This window comes from Haliaeetus leucocephalus, unplaced genomic scaffold (genome assembly GCF_000737465.1).
Source record: "Haliaeetus leucocephalus isolate CR32 unplaced genomic scaffold, Haliaeetus_leucocephalus-4.0 Scaffold545, whole genome shotgun sequence".
Lineage (NCBI taxonomy): Eukaryota > Metazoa > Chordata > Aves > Accipitriformes > Accipitridae > Haliaeetus > Haliaeetus leucocephalus.
Window position 1 is genome coordinate 2608311 of NW_010972981.1, and position 19609 is coordinate 2627919.

Sequence of the window (19609 nt, forward strand, 5' to 3'; positions counted from 1 at the left end):
GAAAGAAATGTTTCTGTTTTCCCAGTCTGCCACTGTCCACAGGATTCTGAAAAAAAATGTAGTATTTAATGGTGGCATCAGGAATACCCAATTTAGAAAGGAGAAACTTCTACTTTTTTTTATTTAAACTGGAAAAAAACAGAAAATAACATTGTGTCTAACTGTTTTCCTTCTTCCAGATTTATCCTAGTCTGAGGCTATCTCTTTAAAGATTCAAAACAATATGTGCTGGTGGTATGTAAATCACCCTTATTCCATAGACTTAGAGGATCTGAAATGTTCAAGTTGAGCGTATGTCCCTCAGAAAATATTTCAGTTTTATCCAGCTGATACTGAATTTAGAAATTAAATTGCTAATGATACCACCTTCTTAATTCCAGTTCCTATCAAATTTTACATTATGTATTCCTAAATGACTGCATTTCTTATATGATAAATCAAAACAGTAAACCACCTGCATAAATTCTCATGACTCCATCCTTCATTTCTCCTGAATGTTACTTCACATACCCACAAGAAATCAGGATCTTACTTTCCCTCTTCCCCTCTATTGCTTCAAACTTTTACAGAGCCAGGACACTTTTCCCTATTGCAACAGATATTATGGATTTCCCTGACTCAATTTTAAAAAATGGCTTATCTGCATCTCTGCCATGCATTCTATCCTCTCCACTTTTCTGCAGAAGATACAGGCTGTTCTGCTACAGCTTTACACACTGAGAGAATGGAGTCTGAATCATGTTGGGGAAGGCGTGTTCAATTCGTGCTCTGATCTTGTGAAACAAAAAGGCAGTGACTGTATTGAAGGCTGAACTCCCTCAAAGAACATCCTCAAAGAAGAGGCCCAGAACTCTGCACCATCAGCAAAATGATACTGACAGGCAAGATGTGAGGGCAGATGGTGAGAAGGGTCACAGTTGTCTTGGAGGAGCACAGTTGACTGGGGTGACCCTGCTCTCTACAGGATTCTGGGGTTCTCTGACTCTGAAGGAGGTGAATCATCTTTCCTGTCAGGAAACAACTATTGTTATTCTGAAATACTCCAAGTCTAGACCTTCAAGGAGTTTTCTCATCTAATATGCAAGATTGCTGTCAGGGCTGGGGAGAGGTCTGGTAGGTGAGTTTATGTGATGGGAAGGACCAATCGTATTAGAAGGAAGTGGAACTGCTGAGCACAGAGTGTGGCTAGGTTCTTCAGCTTTAGCGCAGTTCATCAGTGTCTCTCCCAAACCCTGACCCTATGTACCAAATGCAGCTGGTTGGCAGATTGCCCATGATGTGCCAACCTCTGAAACTGCATCTAACACATGAGGCAATTAAGCAAAAAGGGGCTGCAGAGCTGTGCTGCAAACATATGAGATAGATACCAGCTAGAGTAGACGGGTGTTATGGGTTTAAACCACGACAACAGGCAAAGTGTGAGGTGAGAACTAATGGTGAAAGTCTCATGGCTCAGCACATAAAATGTCACAGGTGTAAAGGACACTTCATTGGTACCAGCCACTGTTGCAAGAGTCATACAATACAAAGCACTTGATTCCTAACCTGCCAGGTCAGGTCTCTTACCTAATCCTCTTCATAGCCATGTACTTAGCTGTTGGCAACCACAAGGGAAAAGGAGAATGTACTCTGTAAATACTCATTGCTAACATTAGTGCCTGCTTGCTGTTCTCTTCACATTTCTGGGCAGGAAAGGTAAAGCTCTGTTCAGTCAACAAATTTTACCTCACTCCTTCCTTAGGGAATACAAAGTCTAGCGTTCAAGGAGTTCTCCTAATGAGTTACTAATCATCTTAACACCTTCTTTAAAACTCTCAGCACTATATCCCTCCTATTTCTCTTCTAAGCCTCTAAAACTGCTTTAGTGCTTACAAAGCATTTGACTCAATATGATATTTGAAAGACCCCTTCTCCCCTGAATTTAGAAGAGTTGATCATTTGCTCTTTTATAGGCAGAGATAGGGATCATGGTCTCATACTCTACCTGTATTCTGTCCTTCAGCTTCTGGGAATACTTCTTCCTCTCATTTATCTTCTGGCTTTTCTCCTCTAGGTCTGCCTCCAGCTTCTTTACCTGCTGCAGCAAAAACCCCTCCCCAGCCTCTGAGCTCTTCCTTTGCTCCATTTCTCTTTGCTGACAATTCTTCTTTGCTTCTACCACAGATTGCTGCATAGCATTTTTCAAATCCTCTTTTTCTCTCTTATAAGAGGCTTGCAGTTTGCTTGTTTTCTGAGTATATTCTTCAGTTGCTCTCTGGTTCTCACTCTCCAGGTTTTCCATCTCATTTATTAGAGCTTGTCTTTCCACACTGTATTTTTCCTCTAAAATTACTTTCTTATCTAAATTTGCTCTCCTAGATGCTTTGCATTCATTTAGCAGTCCATCAGACTCCTGATTTAAATTTAGAAGCTTGTTTTCAAAGACTGAATTGGTATCTACCCTGTCTGTGGATAGGATCGTCTGTGCTTGTTTTGCTTCTGTTCTCGACTCCCTCTCTTCCACCTGCTTCTTGCACAATGTTAACTCTGCCAAGGCTTCTTCCGTTAGTCTCTTGTGTTGTTCTACTGCAATTTCAAGGGCCTGAACACGTTTCCTCAGCAATTGTTCTTCTTCAACTCTGCTTTTACACTGGAGAATCGTTTCCCTTGTCTCAGCAAGAATGTGCTGAATTTCTTCTTCATGAGCTTCTCTCAGAGCCTGTATACTAGCCTCATGTTCATCATTCTTAGTGTTCAGGGCATATATCACCTATAGAATAAGAAAAATAATAGGAAATGTAAGTATCTGGTAAATGGTAGTCATGAATTCAGTTACTGTATTTATCAAGGTGTGAAAAGCTAAAAGAGAATTACTGCTACAGTTTAATCTTTTTTTATTGTTGTTTCTTTGTGGTGGTGTTTTTTTCACCAGGAAACGAAGGGACAATTATAAACTGCAAAACCTTATAGGGAAGGAAGACAATACCGTGAGAAACAACTTTTTTTTTTTTCACTTTTTGTCAGAAATTTCCTTTTTTATTCCATGCAAGTTGTCACTGCATGCCCCTAGTTTGATCTCTCATACAAGGAATGAAATAGGGCCCCTTCTCTAGCTAACTGACTCCATATTTGTAGTCCAGTTCACCTAGCCTTCAGTGCAGGAGGACTACCTGCCATGTTGCCTTTAGCGTTAGCAAGTGCTGGGGACCAGTAGCAGCAGATCTGTAGAGTGAAACCTGAAGTCCTGACATCCAGTTCATGTGGACCAAAATCACTTTGTGATGTAAATGAAAGTAAAGTTTGTAAGAGGATCAAATTTTGCACTCTTGACTCAAACTAAACCACCACTGAAGGTGTACCTCTAGAAGCCATATACCTGGCAAGTTAACTTGGTCAGCATTTCAAGATAGGTATTACTCAACTGCAAGCACCTTCTGGCTTGACTCTGAGAAGTGTTCAGGCAATGAGGTTTTTTTCCTTGCTTCAGTAACAGCTGAAGTAACAGCTGTGAGTCTCAGAAAGCAGGTTTTAGCAGATTGGAGTGAGCCTCTGATGACAGTAAGCAATTTTTTCAAACAACTGATTTAAACCCTTTGATGTTTTATTCTCTTCTACAAAACGCAGAATAATAATTCTCATTATTATAAAGCAAATTATGACCCCAAGCAAGCTCCGTCCGCTACCCATGACAAACGCCAAAGACCTCTCACAGAAGCTGTTTACAAGCATGCTACTATTGTTTTGAAAAGAAAATGTTATTAGAAGCCCTCAGTAGACTGAAATGAAGAGTCAGAGACAAAACTGGTAAATGTGCATGTTAAGCTTACAAGACAGTTATATATAATTGCAAAATATAGTAACTGCCTTGAAAAGAAACATGCTTGTCTTTTTGGGCCCCCATTAGAACACATGAGGCCTAATCCAGTTTTTACTGGGCATAGTTACCTAACTCAAGGGGAACAACACATTAGGTATTAAAATATGTGTGGAGGAGGTTTTCCACTTGTTTGGTTGGTTGGGGTTTTTTTTTAGAGAGAACTTATTGCTCTACCAAACTAGGTTTAGAATTTGTATGTAAGTTATGACAGATACTTTCAGTCTGGCCTGAGCCCATAGAGGTTAATCAAAAGATTCCTAGACAATGTTTGAGAAAATAATAGTCTTAAGTACATAAATAAATACAGAAGCAAGGTCACAACTAATTCTTTAATTAAACTAGAATTTTGGCCTTGTAATCTTCAATATTTCCTCAGGGAAAGCCTCAATTGAGAGACAACAGGCATCTTGACCACAGTAAGGGTCACAAGTCTGTGTTGTATAAGCCCTGAGGATGTCTCCAGAATTTTTGAATTTGCTTAGCTAAGTCTAACCATTTTTGTGCTATCTGTATATGAATAACATATTAAATTTCAGTCATCCATAAATGAAAGCAAACACACAAATACATCCTGTGTGTAGTCAGTTTCCTCCCTGGCAGTAATGAATTAATTACAGAAATCTTAAAAAGTCACAAATGCAAAATATGTTCTGGATACATTTCTGGATAAATATGTGACAACAGAGAGTAACAGCATCATATTCTAGAAGACGAGCAGACAAGATGTCATTGCCTACATTTAAATATGTATATTTCAGGGTGACATGGTTTAGGCCCAGCCAGGAACTAAGTACCATGAAGCCGCTTGCTCACTCCTCCCCTCACCCTGGTGGGATGGGGAGGAGAGTCGGAAGAAAAAGGTAAAAAACTCGTGGGTTGAGATGAGGACAGTTTAATAGGACAACACAAAGAGAGAAAAAATAATAATAGCAATAATACTAATAAAAAAGTATACAAAGTGAGTGATGCACAATGCAATTGCTGACCACCTGGAGCCAATGCCCAGCCCATTCCCGAGCCACGATCCCTCCTGCTCCCAGCCAGCTCCCCCAGTTTATATACGGAGCTTGACATCATATGGTATGAAATACCCCCTTGGCTAGTTTGGGTCAGCTATCCTGGCTGTGTCCCTTCCCAGCTTCTTGTGAAAATTAACTCTATCACAGCCAAACTCAGGACATTGGGCCTTAGATTACATGCTGTTAATTCTTCTCCATTATTTTTAACCATTTTTCCTTTGAAACAGAAATAGTTACAGGATACGAAGCAGTTCCTTCTCCCCACTAACTAAAATCATTCTATAAACCTTTCTTAACTGTTCAGGAGACAGACTGCCGTGGAAGGTAGCAAAGCTGAACTACGTAAGTATGCAGACCACACTCGAACGAGACAAAATAGCGCGTGGCAATAATGGGATAAAATTGTTAGGCTATAATAGCACAGGAATGTATATAAAATATAGAGGCTGTTAATATGTTTTGGAGGGCTTTTAAGGACTTTGTTTAGCTGCTGAAAAGTAGTCGTTCATGATAAAGCAGAACTCATAGCATGCTTAATGCTTTTGCTTAACATTTAGCTATTCACAAAGCCCCAGAGCCACTTTGAGTCAGGAAAAGGAGACATAGTAACCAGCAGCCTAAAAACCAGGAAAAAGAACCGGCCTAGAGATGAGAAAAAGGACCCAATGAGAGAGAAGAAGATCCCAGACCCAAATATTACTGTTGGACTAGACGATGGTGTGAGGGGCAGGAACTTAGACTGTAAGGGTACAACTGCCCAAGGGTTTTAGTATTTGGGGTCTCTCTGTAGAGGCACCCAGCTTCAGCTGTCCGAATCTGTGCACCATAGAGTAAATAATGCTTTTTATTTTGAAGGCCTTGATTAGAGATTCTGCTTTGGGGAACCTAGGGTCAAGCCTGAGGGAAGAAGCAGCACCTGAGGGTGAGCGTGTGTGTGAGGAGTTGAAAGGGGCACCCATCGGCTCACTGGAGTCACCCGTTGTGAAGGGACTCCAGTCCTAGTAGTTAAAGTCTCAGATGGTGTGTGCGCGACTCCTTGATTGGTGTGTGGATGCTCGGGAGCGACTTCTTCCTTAACAAGACATAAAAACTACAAGGAGAAGGTTAATTTTGCCCACGGGTTTAGAATGACCAGTAATTAGTTTGGGCAATTCTTCAATTAACTAGGTCAGATGTTGATGATTGCATTTCTGCGTTTTATTCCACCAGCAAAACATGAACATCCAGCCTTTGTGACTCCAAGACTTCCACTCTTAATGATTAAGGTTATCTAGTAAATCAGCACTGCCTGTCTCATATTATGTGTGTTAAGGCTGTTCCTTGAAAGTGTGACTTCATCACAGAGATTTCACAGATTCCACTGACCATTAGACCATCACCAACATCTTCAGTGAGTTATCTAAAAGAATGGAAGAAACTGGCCTCCCTGCTCTACTATTCCTACACTTCTGTTCAATAGTGGCTAGAACCACAATGAAGAATCTTGACTTGAAAATGCATGCTCTTAAATTTAATCTTCAAGCTTGAGTGCTGAAACTGATTCCTCGCTATCTTAACCTTCTTAAGAGATTTAATTTTGAGAGGGCTGCTGCTCTGTACTTTATGAAATTTAAGTCCCTCACACATGCTTTTCACTCCCTACCGAATATAGCTACTATATTCCCATTCCAGATACCTCATTTAAGAGACTGGAGTTATGCGAGATGAATCTGGGACTTTATGTGCTGGAAGAAAAAATACTGAAAAATTATTTCAGCATCTGTACTTTGTGGGTGTACATACTGCTGGCTAATGTGGTATAAACCTCTTTACAATTGTGTTGATAAACAGCTTTTTAAAGCAGCTCTAAAATGGATCAGTTTGGCAATATAGACAATTGCTTTCAAATTAAAAGAGCGCTAGATTACTCTTGAGTTACTAGCATAATACCAATGGCTACTGCCTCCTTAGACTTCTCCAAAACTGAATGTATTGGGAAACACTGTACTGATTTTACAGCAACTGAGAGTTGTATGACGGGTTGGTAAAAACACTGTTACACACATACACTGGAACATTAACAGTGCAGTGAATATGAGTGCATCTTACTAGTCTTATTTTATCCTCCAAATGCTGTAAATCTAAATGGCATTGCCCTTCTCCTTTTCTTTATGGTGTTGTAAAATAACAAAAAAGAAAACATTCAACTGCATTTCATCAGTGAAGACATAGCTAAAGCATTCAAACCAAAACAGACTCTTCTATCTTCCTACAGTGTTAAACAATACTCTTGTAGGAACCTCTCATAATGAAAACAATGGCTCTAGCAGGCTGCTTACTAGCTGAATTAAGAAGTGAGACAGTTTGGTATGGAAGGTGAGGAGTGACAACAATAAGAAGAATCAAAGGCAAAAGATCGTAAGTGTTCTTCATTCAGGCCCAAGCTAGTGGGCACAAAGCCCACCCGACAGAGAAAGGGCTAAAAGCAAAAAAAAAAGAAAAACAATGAGAAAGGGCACGGGGGGGGGGGGGGGGGGTGCCAAACAGGGTAATCCTGGCAGCACCCTAAACAAAGCAGGGAAGGAGACAAGTTTCGAGCACTCATTAGCTGGCTAGAGACTCATTGAGGCCAGGTGACTGCATCCTCTCCTTTTCACTAGTAGTGGTAGTATCTTATCTTCACGAGCTGGTGAATTTGTTTCTATGAATTCTGTCTTGCCTACTTCCCAAGCAGACCAGAGCAGAGTGGGGTATCTAAACATGTCAGCCTTGAAAGGGTCTCTTTTAAAGCAAAGGACAGAGAAATTATTAAAAGTAAGTTCAGTTATTGAAAGAAATGGCTCTGTATCCCTTAGCCTCCTCTGTCACTGTAACTATACAGATTAGAAAATAAAACCAACTCCCATAATTTATTAATTAATACTCTAATAAGTATCTTTTGCTCTTTCTAACACTGCATAAGGAAGAATGTCTTTTAATTAAGGTACAGGCCTAGGTTATGACTAGCTACAGTGCTGATCCAATTTTACACCTATGCTGATTTCAGCTGAATGATACCGCCGTAACATATGATCAGGGACCTCATTAACTAAGTCTCTATCTCTCCTTGTGTCCTCTGTGGCTTCCTGAAAGCACAAGAATAATTTTATGCATCCAAATAGTTGCAGCAGCTGTTGATAACATTACCCATTTATGTGTTCATACGAGAGAAGCCTTAAAAAATTGGCACTCCAAACATCCAGAAGTGTTTCAGAACCTAAAATTACAAAAATATCTTTAAAATCACAAGAAATTTTGTTTATTTTTTTAAGGTTTGTTTTTTTCAATTTGCCTTATGATTTTTTAGTCTTCCAGGTGAGCCTTCAGCACCTTGCAAAACCACAAGCTAAAGTAATTTATTACCCTCTGAAATGAAAGCTCAGCTCCAGCTGAAATAACTTTGTTTTCAAAAGCTGGAGTTGTGGGGAGAAATACCAAAAGTTTCCTTTGTGAGCTTTCAGATTACACAGCCTACTACCATCCCAATGCATTAGAAAAATGCTATAAAGTACATTTCTTTTTATAAGAAATATATACAGTTCATGGATCATTTATCCAATCACTGTGACAGCGCATTAAAATGACCTTGAATCAACACAGACCAACACAGTGTTGACTGTCACTTACAAAACAATAAAAATACCTTATTTCAAGCCTTTCATTGTCAGCAAGTTACTAATATTTTTCCAAATATTTTTCCAAAATTTCCCAACCCTCAAACTTCTATCTATCCATGCATAGCGGGCATTGATAACAAATTAACAAAGTCAGAGATGCAGAGTTCAGGGCCAACTTACATTCAATGGCGTTCATGAGCTCAAAGTCAGAGCTAAAAAAAGAGCTCACAGTGCCAGCCTCTCACTGAAAACTGTATGTCTGCTTTTAGCTCTGGAAACTACAACTAGAAACTAATGAGTTTTGAGCATGCAAGTTCTATTAAAAGACACATGAGATGTCCCAGCATCACGCTGCAAACGCATGCAACTCACTTGACAAAGCCTTAGCTCAAGTTCAGAAAGCTCCATTAGCTCTCACCTGTGTTGGCCACAACAACCCAAGCTGTTTTCCACAGCTGGCTTCAGAAGAGCTGCACTGCTTGTGTCCTGAACCAGAATGAATCCTAATTACTGTACTAAAAAAGGATTTTGCTTCAGGAGATTCTCTTCTAGTGCAGGGTCAATCTAAATTCTTTCATCCGTTGCTCCCACCGTGTTACTAAAGTCTTTCAGATCCCGCGGGGTGGGCAGTGCACAGCACAGAGGTAGCCAATAGCTCTTAGTGAAATCTGCTTGTGTTTAGGTGATCTGATGTCTCGGGCAGAAACTCACTATGCAATGTCTCACCCTCCTGAATGTCCCACAGTATCCATAGTATTTGTGGTTTTCCTTATCTAGAGATTCACACTAGAAGAGAGGAAGTTGATCTTAAATTCTTAAAATGTGAACATATTGACATATTGCCCTTTTTCCTACATATACCATGTATTACAGTCAGTCCAAAAATACATTGAGATACTAAAATGTATCAGGAAACTATAAGCATAAAATGTCTACAGGTTTCTAATCTCTTTTGGCATGTTTTTGCCTCTTTCTGCCACTCCCTGTGGTTTTTTTCCACTTTTAGTTTAAATTTTATACAAGAAATCCCACAGGCACATTTATTCATTCCCATTTTTTACTTTTTTATTTTTCTGCCTAGTGCGGTGCAATACTGAACATAGAAAACCTTAGTTTAGTGGCCTGTGTATTGCACTTGATCTCTCAAGTGCAATCGAACATAAAATTAGCCCTGGCCTAAATTTTGTGAAAGAGACATCCAGCTGTCCCTCATTTTTATTTTATGGTTTCTAATAAGCTAAGCAGAATAATTGTCAGGCAACCTAAGAATTAGGAAAGTAAAACTATATTGCAAGAATGTTTCCACAAGCCAAGCAGGTGCTAAAAAAGGTACCAATACCACATCCCAACAATTTCAGCAAAGCAAAAATATACTATAGAACCATAAAAGTTAATTCTACATAGAGACTCCTCTGCTGGGAAACTCACATGCAGTTTATTACCGAAATTTCTTCTGGAACTGTTCTATAAAATCTACTCAACTTTAATCCCTTCTCTTCAACGCTGGTCACAAATCCACCTGCTATGACTCTGGTTATAAGCTGTGCCTCCTCAGCATCTCAAGAAATAGGTCCTCCTAGACAGTCATGGAAATATTAAAGATTCCTCCAGTTCTGACACAGAAATTTTGCAAGAAACTGGTTGTTCTGAAACACAGCTACCACAGCAAGAGGTCAGAGGAGGCCACTAGTAATTACTGCAAGGAAACAATGAGAAAAACCTTATGCATTTCATTCTCAGAAGGATGTTTCCTGCATACAAGGGATGGGATTCATCTCACCTAACACCATCCATTTCATCATTACACGTCTAATCTCGGTTAGTCAATAAAGACAGGTGCATCCAAAGGACAATGTTTCCTTTTCCAATAAAAGTGCCTAAATCAGGTGATAGCAGTGAAGTGAATTGCTTCAGGTGTTTGGTTGTTTTGTTATCGTTTCTTCTGCACACCCAACTTCCCAGCTCTTCCTTCTTCTATAGAGCTGAGACAGTCTCACATACAGAGGGAAGAGACAAGTTTTAATTCTCAGAGGCTGAAATGGATTCATTTTCCTGTTTCTCTGTTCTCTGGGGTTTCTCTCCATCCTGCGCTAATGTCTCACTTAATATTGTCTTCATTTCTGTATGCCCACTTAGCGTTGGTTTAGCAACACTTTACAAACCAAAACAGGTATTTGGCATAGAGATATCATGCCTATCTGCTTTGATGCAGGGTTTTGGAAAAAGAAGTTTTTTTCCCCAAACTGAATGCAGTTTATTTTGTCTTCCATCTATATTCCTTTTTTCTTTCTATCTTGTTTAGGTATCTATGATTCTCTTTGAGTTAGTATCACTTGTTAATTTTAATATGGGTTTTATTTTTACTTCCAGAACATTAATTAATATGTGAAATACTGCAAGCTCTAACCCAGAACTTTGTAGCATCTGCCTCCTTACAATATGATGTTATAAACCTTTTGTTTATGGTTCCTGGTTCAAGTTGTATCTTATCTGCTGAAACTCTTTTCTACATAACTTTGAAATAATTTTGCAAAACTTATATATCAAAAGCACTATTATTTTTTGTAGATTTTGTATGCAATTAAAAACCTGAATAAATAGAATCAGTCAGCATGACATTTACATGAAATACATTTCTATTTCTTTGTTCTCCCTGAGGTGAATCAGATTCATCCTGAGCATATTTATCAGGTTAAGCTGTATTCAAATGCTGTCAGAGAGGATCATATTATTTTTCAGTAGAAGTTAAATTAGGTAAATTTCTGTCTATTAAAACCCACAGAACTACATGAAAACACTTTAAAAGATTATGCTTATTCATTGATAAAGTAAATCAACACACACATGTGGACAAGCAGAAAGGTCAAACTTTGATTTCAGAGTCTTTTCTGTTCACCTTTTGTAATCTCTGTCTTGGTGAAATTCTTGCATAACTTCTTAAGATCTCAAATATCCCACAAATCTTTGGTTTTTACGTTCTTGGATGAGTTCAAACCCATCTTATGAAACTGTTTCAGATAGGTAACATGCAAGGAATAGGAGATTTGTTCCACACAAGCCACATTTATATCTACGCCCTCTGTCCATTTTAAGGTCATTGTAGTCCAGGTGAATTTTTAGTGCAGAAGTCAACAATTCTGTGTTAATAGAAGGAATAAAGAGGCCTTATTTCCATGTAATTCACTGATAATTTAGCTGTCTGGTTTTTGTTACATATCTAAAACTTACAGGAGAGCTTGATAGGTTTATACCCCAGAAGTTGGATCTCTATTATTCTTCAAAAATATGAAATAATGTACCTCATTAACCAGATCTAAATACAGTGGCGACAGAATTCATTTGACAAATTAACACTCAATTTTGTGCAAATGTTTCATTACATCCCAGATTTTTAAAGATCTTTAAGGAGTCTAAAATTGCAGACATATGTTCAGTGCTTTCAAAGGGTTGGTGTTGGGTTTTTTTTATGAGTCTAGATATTTATCTGAAACTTTGTTGTCCCAAAATATCTTTTAAAATCTTGTTATATAGATTATAATAAAGCAACATTGTCCAATTTTACCATTAATGCAGTAAACAAACAAATTAATCAAGTAAATTCTCACTTGATTCCTGTTTTTCAAAGTACTTTAAATACAGTAGAATTTGGAAATCTTGCAAATATAAACTGTAGAATCATTGATTAAATTACAGCCCAGGGTGAAATGGATTTTCCCAACCAAATACATCTTTTTCTGGAGACAAAGATTATAATTTACTTAAAACACAATGTTTATTGCAGGTTTTGCCTTTGATTCAGATCTGTGATGAGCACAGATAAAATGAGGCCTGTTTCTTCCTAATCCAGACTAATGCATTATACAGCTTGGATCAAATTCTTACTCTCCTGTAGTTTGCAGGTGAAATACTGATAGAAGAATTTTTAAAGTTTAGAAAGATTTCTTTATATGTTCTACATACTCTGCTAATTAAGAAAAGAAACCATCAAAACCCTCAGGTATCCATGAATTAATAATGCCAGTTTCTACTACTACAGGCACCAAAATTTAAGTTCTTTGCTGCTGTAAGCAAATTCAATAGTGGGAATACATGTGAACGTTTCACAGACCCTCTACAGCTACTATGTTAACAAAAGGGTTGTCACTATTTTCTTCCCAGTTTATTACGTATACACTTTTAAAAAAGAAAAGCACAGTATTCTATGGGCTGTGGAGATTTCAGTTGCCTTGCAGTATTCTTATTCTAATAATATGCAGTTCATACTCTTATTTCGTTATGACTAAATACATTCTCTACTCAGAGAAAACAGTCAGTTTTCAGAATAGACATCATGAAGAGTCTCTAGAGCACTACTAGCAGCTATCCTACTGAAAACATGTATTAAAATTTTGAAAAATAAAATCATATCAAAAGTAATAGTTGAGTACAGGAGTTGCAGAACAACTTCACAAACGCAGTAGTAAAAAGACAGATAAAGTTCAATGTAGATAAATGTGATATAATGTACTTTAAAGGAGCAAACCTGAATTTTCCATACACACTGACAGAATCTGAAATTGCTCAGGAAAGAAATCTTGGAGCTGTAAAACATACAATGAAGACAGCAGTCAAGACAGCTAGATAACAGGACTTCTAAGCAACAAATGCAGAACAAATCAAAAAACCTCTTTATATCATAACCGTAAGTCTATGATTCACCCACATCTTTGTATACAGCATGCAATTATGGTTCACCCCTCCCTCCCCCACTTAAGCAGAGTCTAATTGAACTGAAAAAGGGTATACTAAAAAGCTACAAGAATAATCAATCATGATAAAAGCTTCCATGCAAGAAGTAACACAATAAAGTATGACTCTCCAACTCTGAAAGAGACACGCCTAAGAACAGAACATGAGGTAACTTTGTCAGAGATTAAAATACTGGGATTTAGGTGTCCACTGGTGTGCCATTTGTGTAAACTCCCCTTACAGTCCATCAACAGAGATCCAGTTAGTACAGCTGACGGAGACCTGAGAGCAAGTCTGCTCACTGAGGTAGACACTGAGGTCCTGACTCACCTACCTCATCTCAGAGATCTGGTGCCATTTAAGATGCCATAGACACCTGAAACATCCACACAGGAGCTGACAAATATGCCACAGGCTTTGCAGGGTAACTATGCTTTTCCGGAATTAGGCAGATAATGCTCAAATCCCAAATGACATTAGTTTTAGATAGTTCATGAAGCTGAGTTCAGTCCCTAATGGTTCATCTACCAAATTACTCTCTAGGCTCTACTGATTACATTGGCAGCTTGGACATACAGTACACATGAAGAACACTAAATTAAAGTATCCTAATCTCAAACTGAACCTCATCTGTGCCATCCCTACAGTCAAAAGTATAATGGAGAACGTAAATACCAAATGATAACTCATCACCTTTTTTAATATATGCACTACAAAACAGCTAGGAGGTGGCAGGTTAAAATAAATAGAAGACAGTGTCGCGTCCCAAAGTTGGAGCGACTCAGGTTCGTGGATTTCCTTTGTCAGAATTAAGGTGGAATGACACCAGGGAAGTTCAAACAACAATCAACATTTATTCAACCTAGCTAACCTTGCCCAAGTACACGTGAACTTATCGGTATGAACCTCACAACGTGTCATTAAGCCGCTGTTTGAAAAGACAAGGGACGTGTAGAAAAAGAAATGAAAAAAGGAACATGAAACTGTATCAGAAGGAGAACCCTCCCGTTGAGTCACGAGGTTCAGAGCAGACCCTCTTGCTTTCTGGACTCCTTCTCAAAGAGGAGCCCAGGGGCGGCTAGATCCGCTCCTAGTCTCAGACTTGGTCAACGGTTTATGTTTAAAAGGATGAGGTGTAGGGACTGTGGAAAAGACAGAAGGAAAAGAGAGAAGGAAAAGAGAGAAAGAGAGAGAAAGAAAGAGAAGGAGAGAGAAAGAGAGAGAAAGAGAGAAGAAGAGGGTTTCACCAGTCCTGGGTCCAGTGTTGGTCCAGCCAGTGTAGAGATCCAGTTCTGGAGGGCGTGCGCTGAGCACTTGTTCTCCCTTCTTTTATAATGTGTTAGTCGATGGTCTTCGACATGCGCAGTTCACGTTCCCCAGGTTCTCTGGAATTGGTCGGTGAGCTTTGGGGGGGGTTCATTGTGGAGTTGCCCCTTTTTCCCTGCTGGCATGACCACTTAAGATAGAAGCACAGTCGCATCCTCCATGGGGCCTCCTCCTCCTGGCGCATATGCTGTGCTCCTTCTCCTGGTCACTTAAGGAACTGTGGCTTTGGAGAAGCTCGGTCCCACCCTCTGTGGGGCCCTCTCCTCCAGCCACATTGTCCTGTTCACAAAACTCCAGCATTTTTACAGAGGCTGTTTTCTCCACCAAAGTTCTTTGATGAATGTTTGAGACATTGACTATAATTTGTCAGACCGTCACATGTATATCATCTTATATTCAACCAAGTACAGAATTCCTGTCACACTGCTAACTGTTAGTGTGTAACACTAAAAGATCACATGGATTCAAGAAGTGATTGGACAAATTTATTGAAGAAAAATCCAGTCAGGGCTATTGAGTACTAAGATACTTTGGCAGTCTCTGGAAAACTCGCACAAATCACTGGAGGCAGGGAGAATATACAAGTGCGCTAGAGGCATGCCATATTCCTGTAACTCTCTGGGCACCATTAGAGACAAGCTACTGGCTCAGATGGACCTCAGCATACAGTGTTTTTTAAAAGATATGTTTCTTTCAGTTTCTCTCCTCCCTTTCAAAGTAGTATCATAGGAGCCAGGAAAAGGGCTACATGATAATACACATCATAATGCTACACTATTACTCATGTACCTATGTAATTTTTACCTAGTGGAGCTAGACTGAATATAGCCACTACTCACATTCCTGTTTCATGAAGACATTCTTATTAAGTGTATGCATATTAAGCATATGCTGGACACTTCCTGAGATTGCATCAATGATCACAAAACCAAGAAAAATTAACCACCACTTATTGACAGAAAAAGTGGAAACAGTCTGGGAAATTTAAATTGGTCTAAATAAACTGAGCAGGTCTCTGAGCAATCTGATCTAGTTGAAGATGTTCCTGCTCATTGCAGGGGGGTTGGACTAGATGACCTTTAAAGGTCCCTTCCAACCCAAACCATTCTATGATTCTATCATAAGGGCCTAGTCCAAATATTAATGCTTATGCTAATTTTTAATTATGCTTTAATCTTTAAGCATTAAAATGTAAAGCTTTACGCCCCACAGGTCTCTGGCAGCATCAGGTTTACATCGTGAATGACTGCACTGGATGACCAAGAGGCACTTGTCACTACTCCGACTGGACTATACTCCCTGGCCACACCCTGGCTGCATTCACACATCTGGGTGCACATGTGGGCAGGGAGCTATACTGTTCTCCAGTACACATTCCTTATCTTGAAAATCAGAGGACAAGGACTGTAAGGTGCATTGCCAAGTGCAATGTCCTGTAGTTTTGAGACAATTCATTATTTTTATGAACATTTAAGCATTGTAAAAACATTTAAAAGTACCAGCTATAGTTCTTAACAGCCCTGTTATCAAATTCTAGTAGTTCTCTCCTCGTGAATGAAAAAAGCAAAATATTCAACTGTAATCTCATATTTACATCTAAAGGTAGCTTTTATATAACTTTCTAAATGTCAGTGCATAGTCACAACCAAATGCTGTAGCTTGCAAAGACAATTAAAACAGAAGACTTCGCTGGTAGTAACCCGTTTTAAGTTAAAACTGTTTAAGTGCTTAAAGGCCAAGTCATACAAAGTTCTGAATGACAATTACATTAAAAAGGTACAATCTTACTTCAGATTAATTTCACTGAGTTCATTAACTTAAGAAAAAAATCCCTACTTGAAAAGTCAGTTTGTAGTTTTGTTATGAAATAAAGGCAGTACTTCCTCAGTAATAGGGGTATGTGTGTTCTGCTGCCTCGGAGGCCTTTGGAAGACAAGTGAATAAACATTAAGTAAAATGCTAAGCCTGAACCAGCGCAGCCGACCCTGAGCTGCAGTGCCCTACTGGGAGGTGGGATAAATTAACTCAGTCTTGGTACTGGACTAATACATTCACACACTTCCTGATGGCTTTAAGCACAAGCAAGAAAAACTTGCATGCTTATCTTACTAAAAGCACAGGTTAAGTGGTCTTCAGCACCACATCAAGACAGCCTGTAGTGTACAGGCAGGAAAAACAGGAAGTTAATTGCTCCAGTGAGACAGCTACTGTGGGTAAGATCTGACTGTAGAGGTGGCAACAGAGATAGTTCTACCTCAGTGTAACAGCTGTTTTAATGAGACATAAATACTCTTTCACCTAATGAAGTCGGGACTTCAGGGAAAAGATAACAGGATACTTTATGGAAAAAAATATTTCATATACCATACAAAATGCTGACGTGCTCAAAAGCCTAAATACACAGCTTTAGAATACTTAAGTGAGAATGTCTTAAGCTGAGTTGGCATTGACTTCTAACTTGAGTATAATTTTCTCAATTGTAAAATACTGGCATCTACATACTGGTTAAAGAAAATGTTAGGAGAAAGGTACAGTTATAGTGCCACTGAAAAGGGTACTTTTATGCATTATCCACGAATAAAAGAGAGAATATGAAAAAATTATAACCTTGCAATTTTCTTTTGTGCAATTAACGGATCACAAGATATTTTGTTACCTATTGCCTGTAATGTGCTTAGTAATGAAACATACAACATTTTGTATATAAGCATTAACCAGAGTTCCTTGAAAAAGTGACTTTAATTTAGTATATAGTTTCCATTATAAAATAGCTTTGAGCTGTCGATTTCTAAGGCTGTCAGATTTTCTGCAAACTTGGTACAGTCAGTGACAAATTTGTGTGGTAAGAAGGTAATTCCAATACATAGATCATTCTTATACCTTGAATTAATTTCCATGACACTTTCTAGCCATCCAAATAATAAGATTCTGGCTTACTTCTTAATAGAAATAGTGGCTTTAATATTGCTTTTGACTAGTTGATCAACACGATTATATGACATTGCACATGGATTTTATGATCCAGGAGTTCCCTTTTAGTTCTGTAAGGAAAATACAGTGATGACAAGTTATAGAAATCTTAGTCTACACGTTTTTGTCAGCCAGTAGGCAAAAATGCTAGCTTTGAAATCTTGATAGAAAATTGTACATAAAAATCACGAAAGCAAAGACATCAAGTAAAGCACACGGGGATGTTGATAGCTGACTTACTTTGTTAGTCTTGTTAGTACATAATGTAAGCAGCTTTATAAAAAGATTCTTTCTCTTTGCCTACATGGAAACCAGTTTTTATATTCCTTGCCCAAAGGAAAAATATTGTTGCTCCAAAAGCATGGTGCTAGTTTTTATGCTGTTCCATTTTGCTTCATTTCTGTAGCATACTGAATACCTCTCTAGAGAACTGAGATCAAAAAGCCTCAAGCACACAGGAGAGCTCTGGTAGCATAACAACTAACTGCACATCAGCTGAGCCACTCTAAGCATTGGTTACTGAGTACTGTTAACACATCACAGTAAATGAGGTCAATAAACTTAGCTTAAACTATGTGAAAAAGGCAACATATTTCAACTAGAGACATGAGTAGACAACAGGAATGCTCTGTCACAGCTGCTCAGCTGATAGGTGCTTCTAGAGTAAGCCATTAGAATTTGATTGTATTTAATTCCTAAACTTATCAGCCATTTTTTTAAATGGCAGATAAACCAGGAAAGGTTAAAAGATCTAATATACAGCCATGCTGGAAAACACTGGAGTGGCGTAAACAGTCTATGACCTCACACACGTACCAGGCCACTTGCTAATTCTGTAAATTACCACCCACAGAGTGAAGCTAATAGAACGAAATATGAGCATGTATCTCCTACGCTTCTGTTCAAAAGTCAGACATCCTTCCTTAAATAACTAATGAAAGTGGGTTTTGCTTATCTGGCTAATTTTCCACTGAAGCTTTATTTAATAATGTTCATATTTTATACCCTACTGACTGAGCTGAGGGGCAATAAACCTCACGGTGACTGGTGGTGATAAGCAGCCAGAGTCTGTAAAATTTTCAGCTGCTCCACACAGAGTCATTAAAGAACATCCGCCTATGCTGCTGCTTCTAGAAGAGGAACTCACTTGCTCCGCTTTGACACTTCTTTCTCCTGAATGAAAAAAAGGTTCTTAATTGTGTTTTACCAGCAATTAACTTTTCCCTGCATTGGCACTCTCTTCCTCTATTAAGACTCATAATACTCAACATACATACACAAAATTCTTGCCAGACTGCTTGATTTTTTGACTAACAATCTACTTGACCAGAAATACTGCAATTTAAAACAAGCTTCTTACAACAAGGCTCCCAAATTCCCAATATAGAGTCAGATGAACCCCTGGGGAAAATGAGTTTGAGGGTAACTATCCACTATCATTAAAAACATTCCTCCATTGGTATCCAGGAATTTGTCTCTTAAGAAGGACACAGAACCATTTTGTAGCTTAGGTAGCTCTCTGATCACGAGGTAATGTCACCATCCTAGTTATTTGTATTCAGCTTGGTTCCAGAACAGCAGGTTTGGTTTGAGCCCCACTGGCAGAGAGGTCTGAAAAGAAGCCTAAATAACATGGATATCTGCAGTGTACCTAGCTCTTGCCAGCCCTGCCCGCACTGCCTTTTCAATGAAAGCTGATCCACTCTCCTCAACACTCCTCTTCAATAGTTCATTTGTATTTTTCACCCTATCTCAAGTAAAAAGGACTGTCCTGAGAACTGATTAGCACACGAAAATCCTGTAATAGCCAATCGATGTTCGAAATCTGTCGCTTGAGGCAGCAGGGAGTGACACCCAAAGTGTCTTGTAAAAGCCACCATGCATTTTAAACTCCATGTTATTGCTAAACAGATCAGAAATACTAAGAACTGGCAAGCACAAAACAGCATGCCAAGGGTCCAATGTCCAATGGAGAAGTCTAAACTTAATTACTGGTACAAAGTCATGCATGCTGCTACAGTCATAATACACCAATCTCAAGTTCCTATTAATTTGAATGCACTGGTGTTGCAGAA

The 19609-nt window shown here is 38.7% G+C and overlaps 1 protein-coding gene across 1 annotated transcript in view; it reads right to left on the reverse strand.

The window, feature by feature from the left end:
* The window catches only part of FAM184B (family with sequence similarity 184, member B), a gene marked incomplete at its 5' end in the record, with an annotated part of 38156 nt that extends 23551 nt beyond the window's left edge, over positions 1-14605 (reverse strand). The window contains 2 exons of the mRNA XM_010576887.1: positions 1985-2749; positions 14486-14605. Of these exons, the coding sequence (XP_010575189.1) occupies positions 1985-2749; positions 14486-14605 (885 nt within the window). The remainder of the gene's footprint in view (positions 1-1984; positions 2750-14485) is intronic.
* Positions 14606-19609: the final 5004 nt, after the last annotated feature.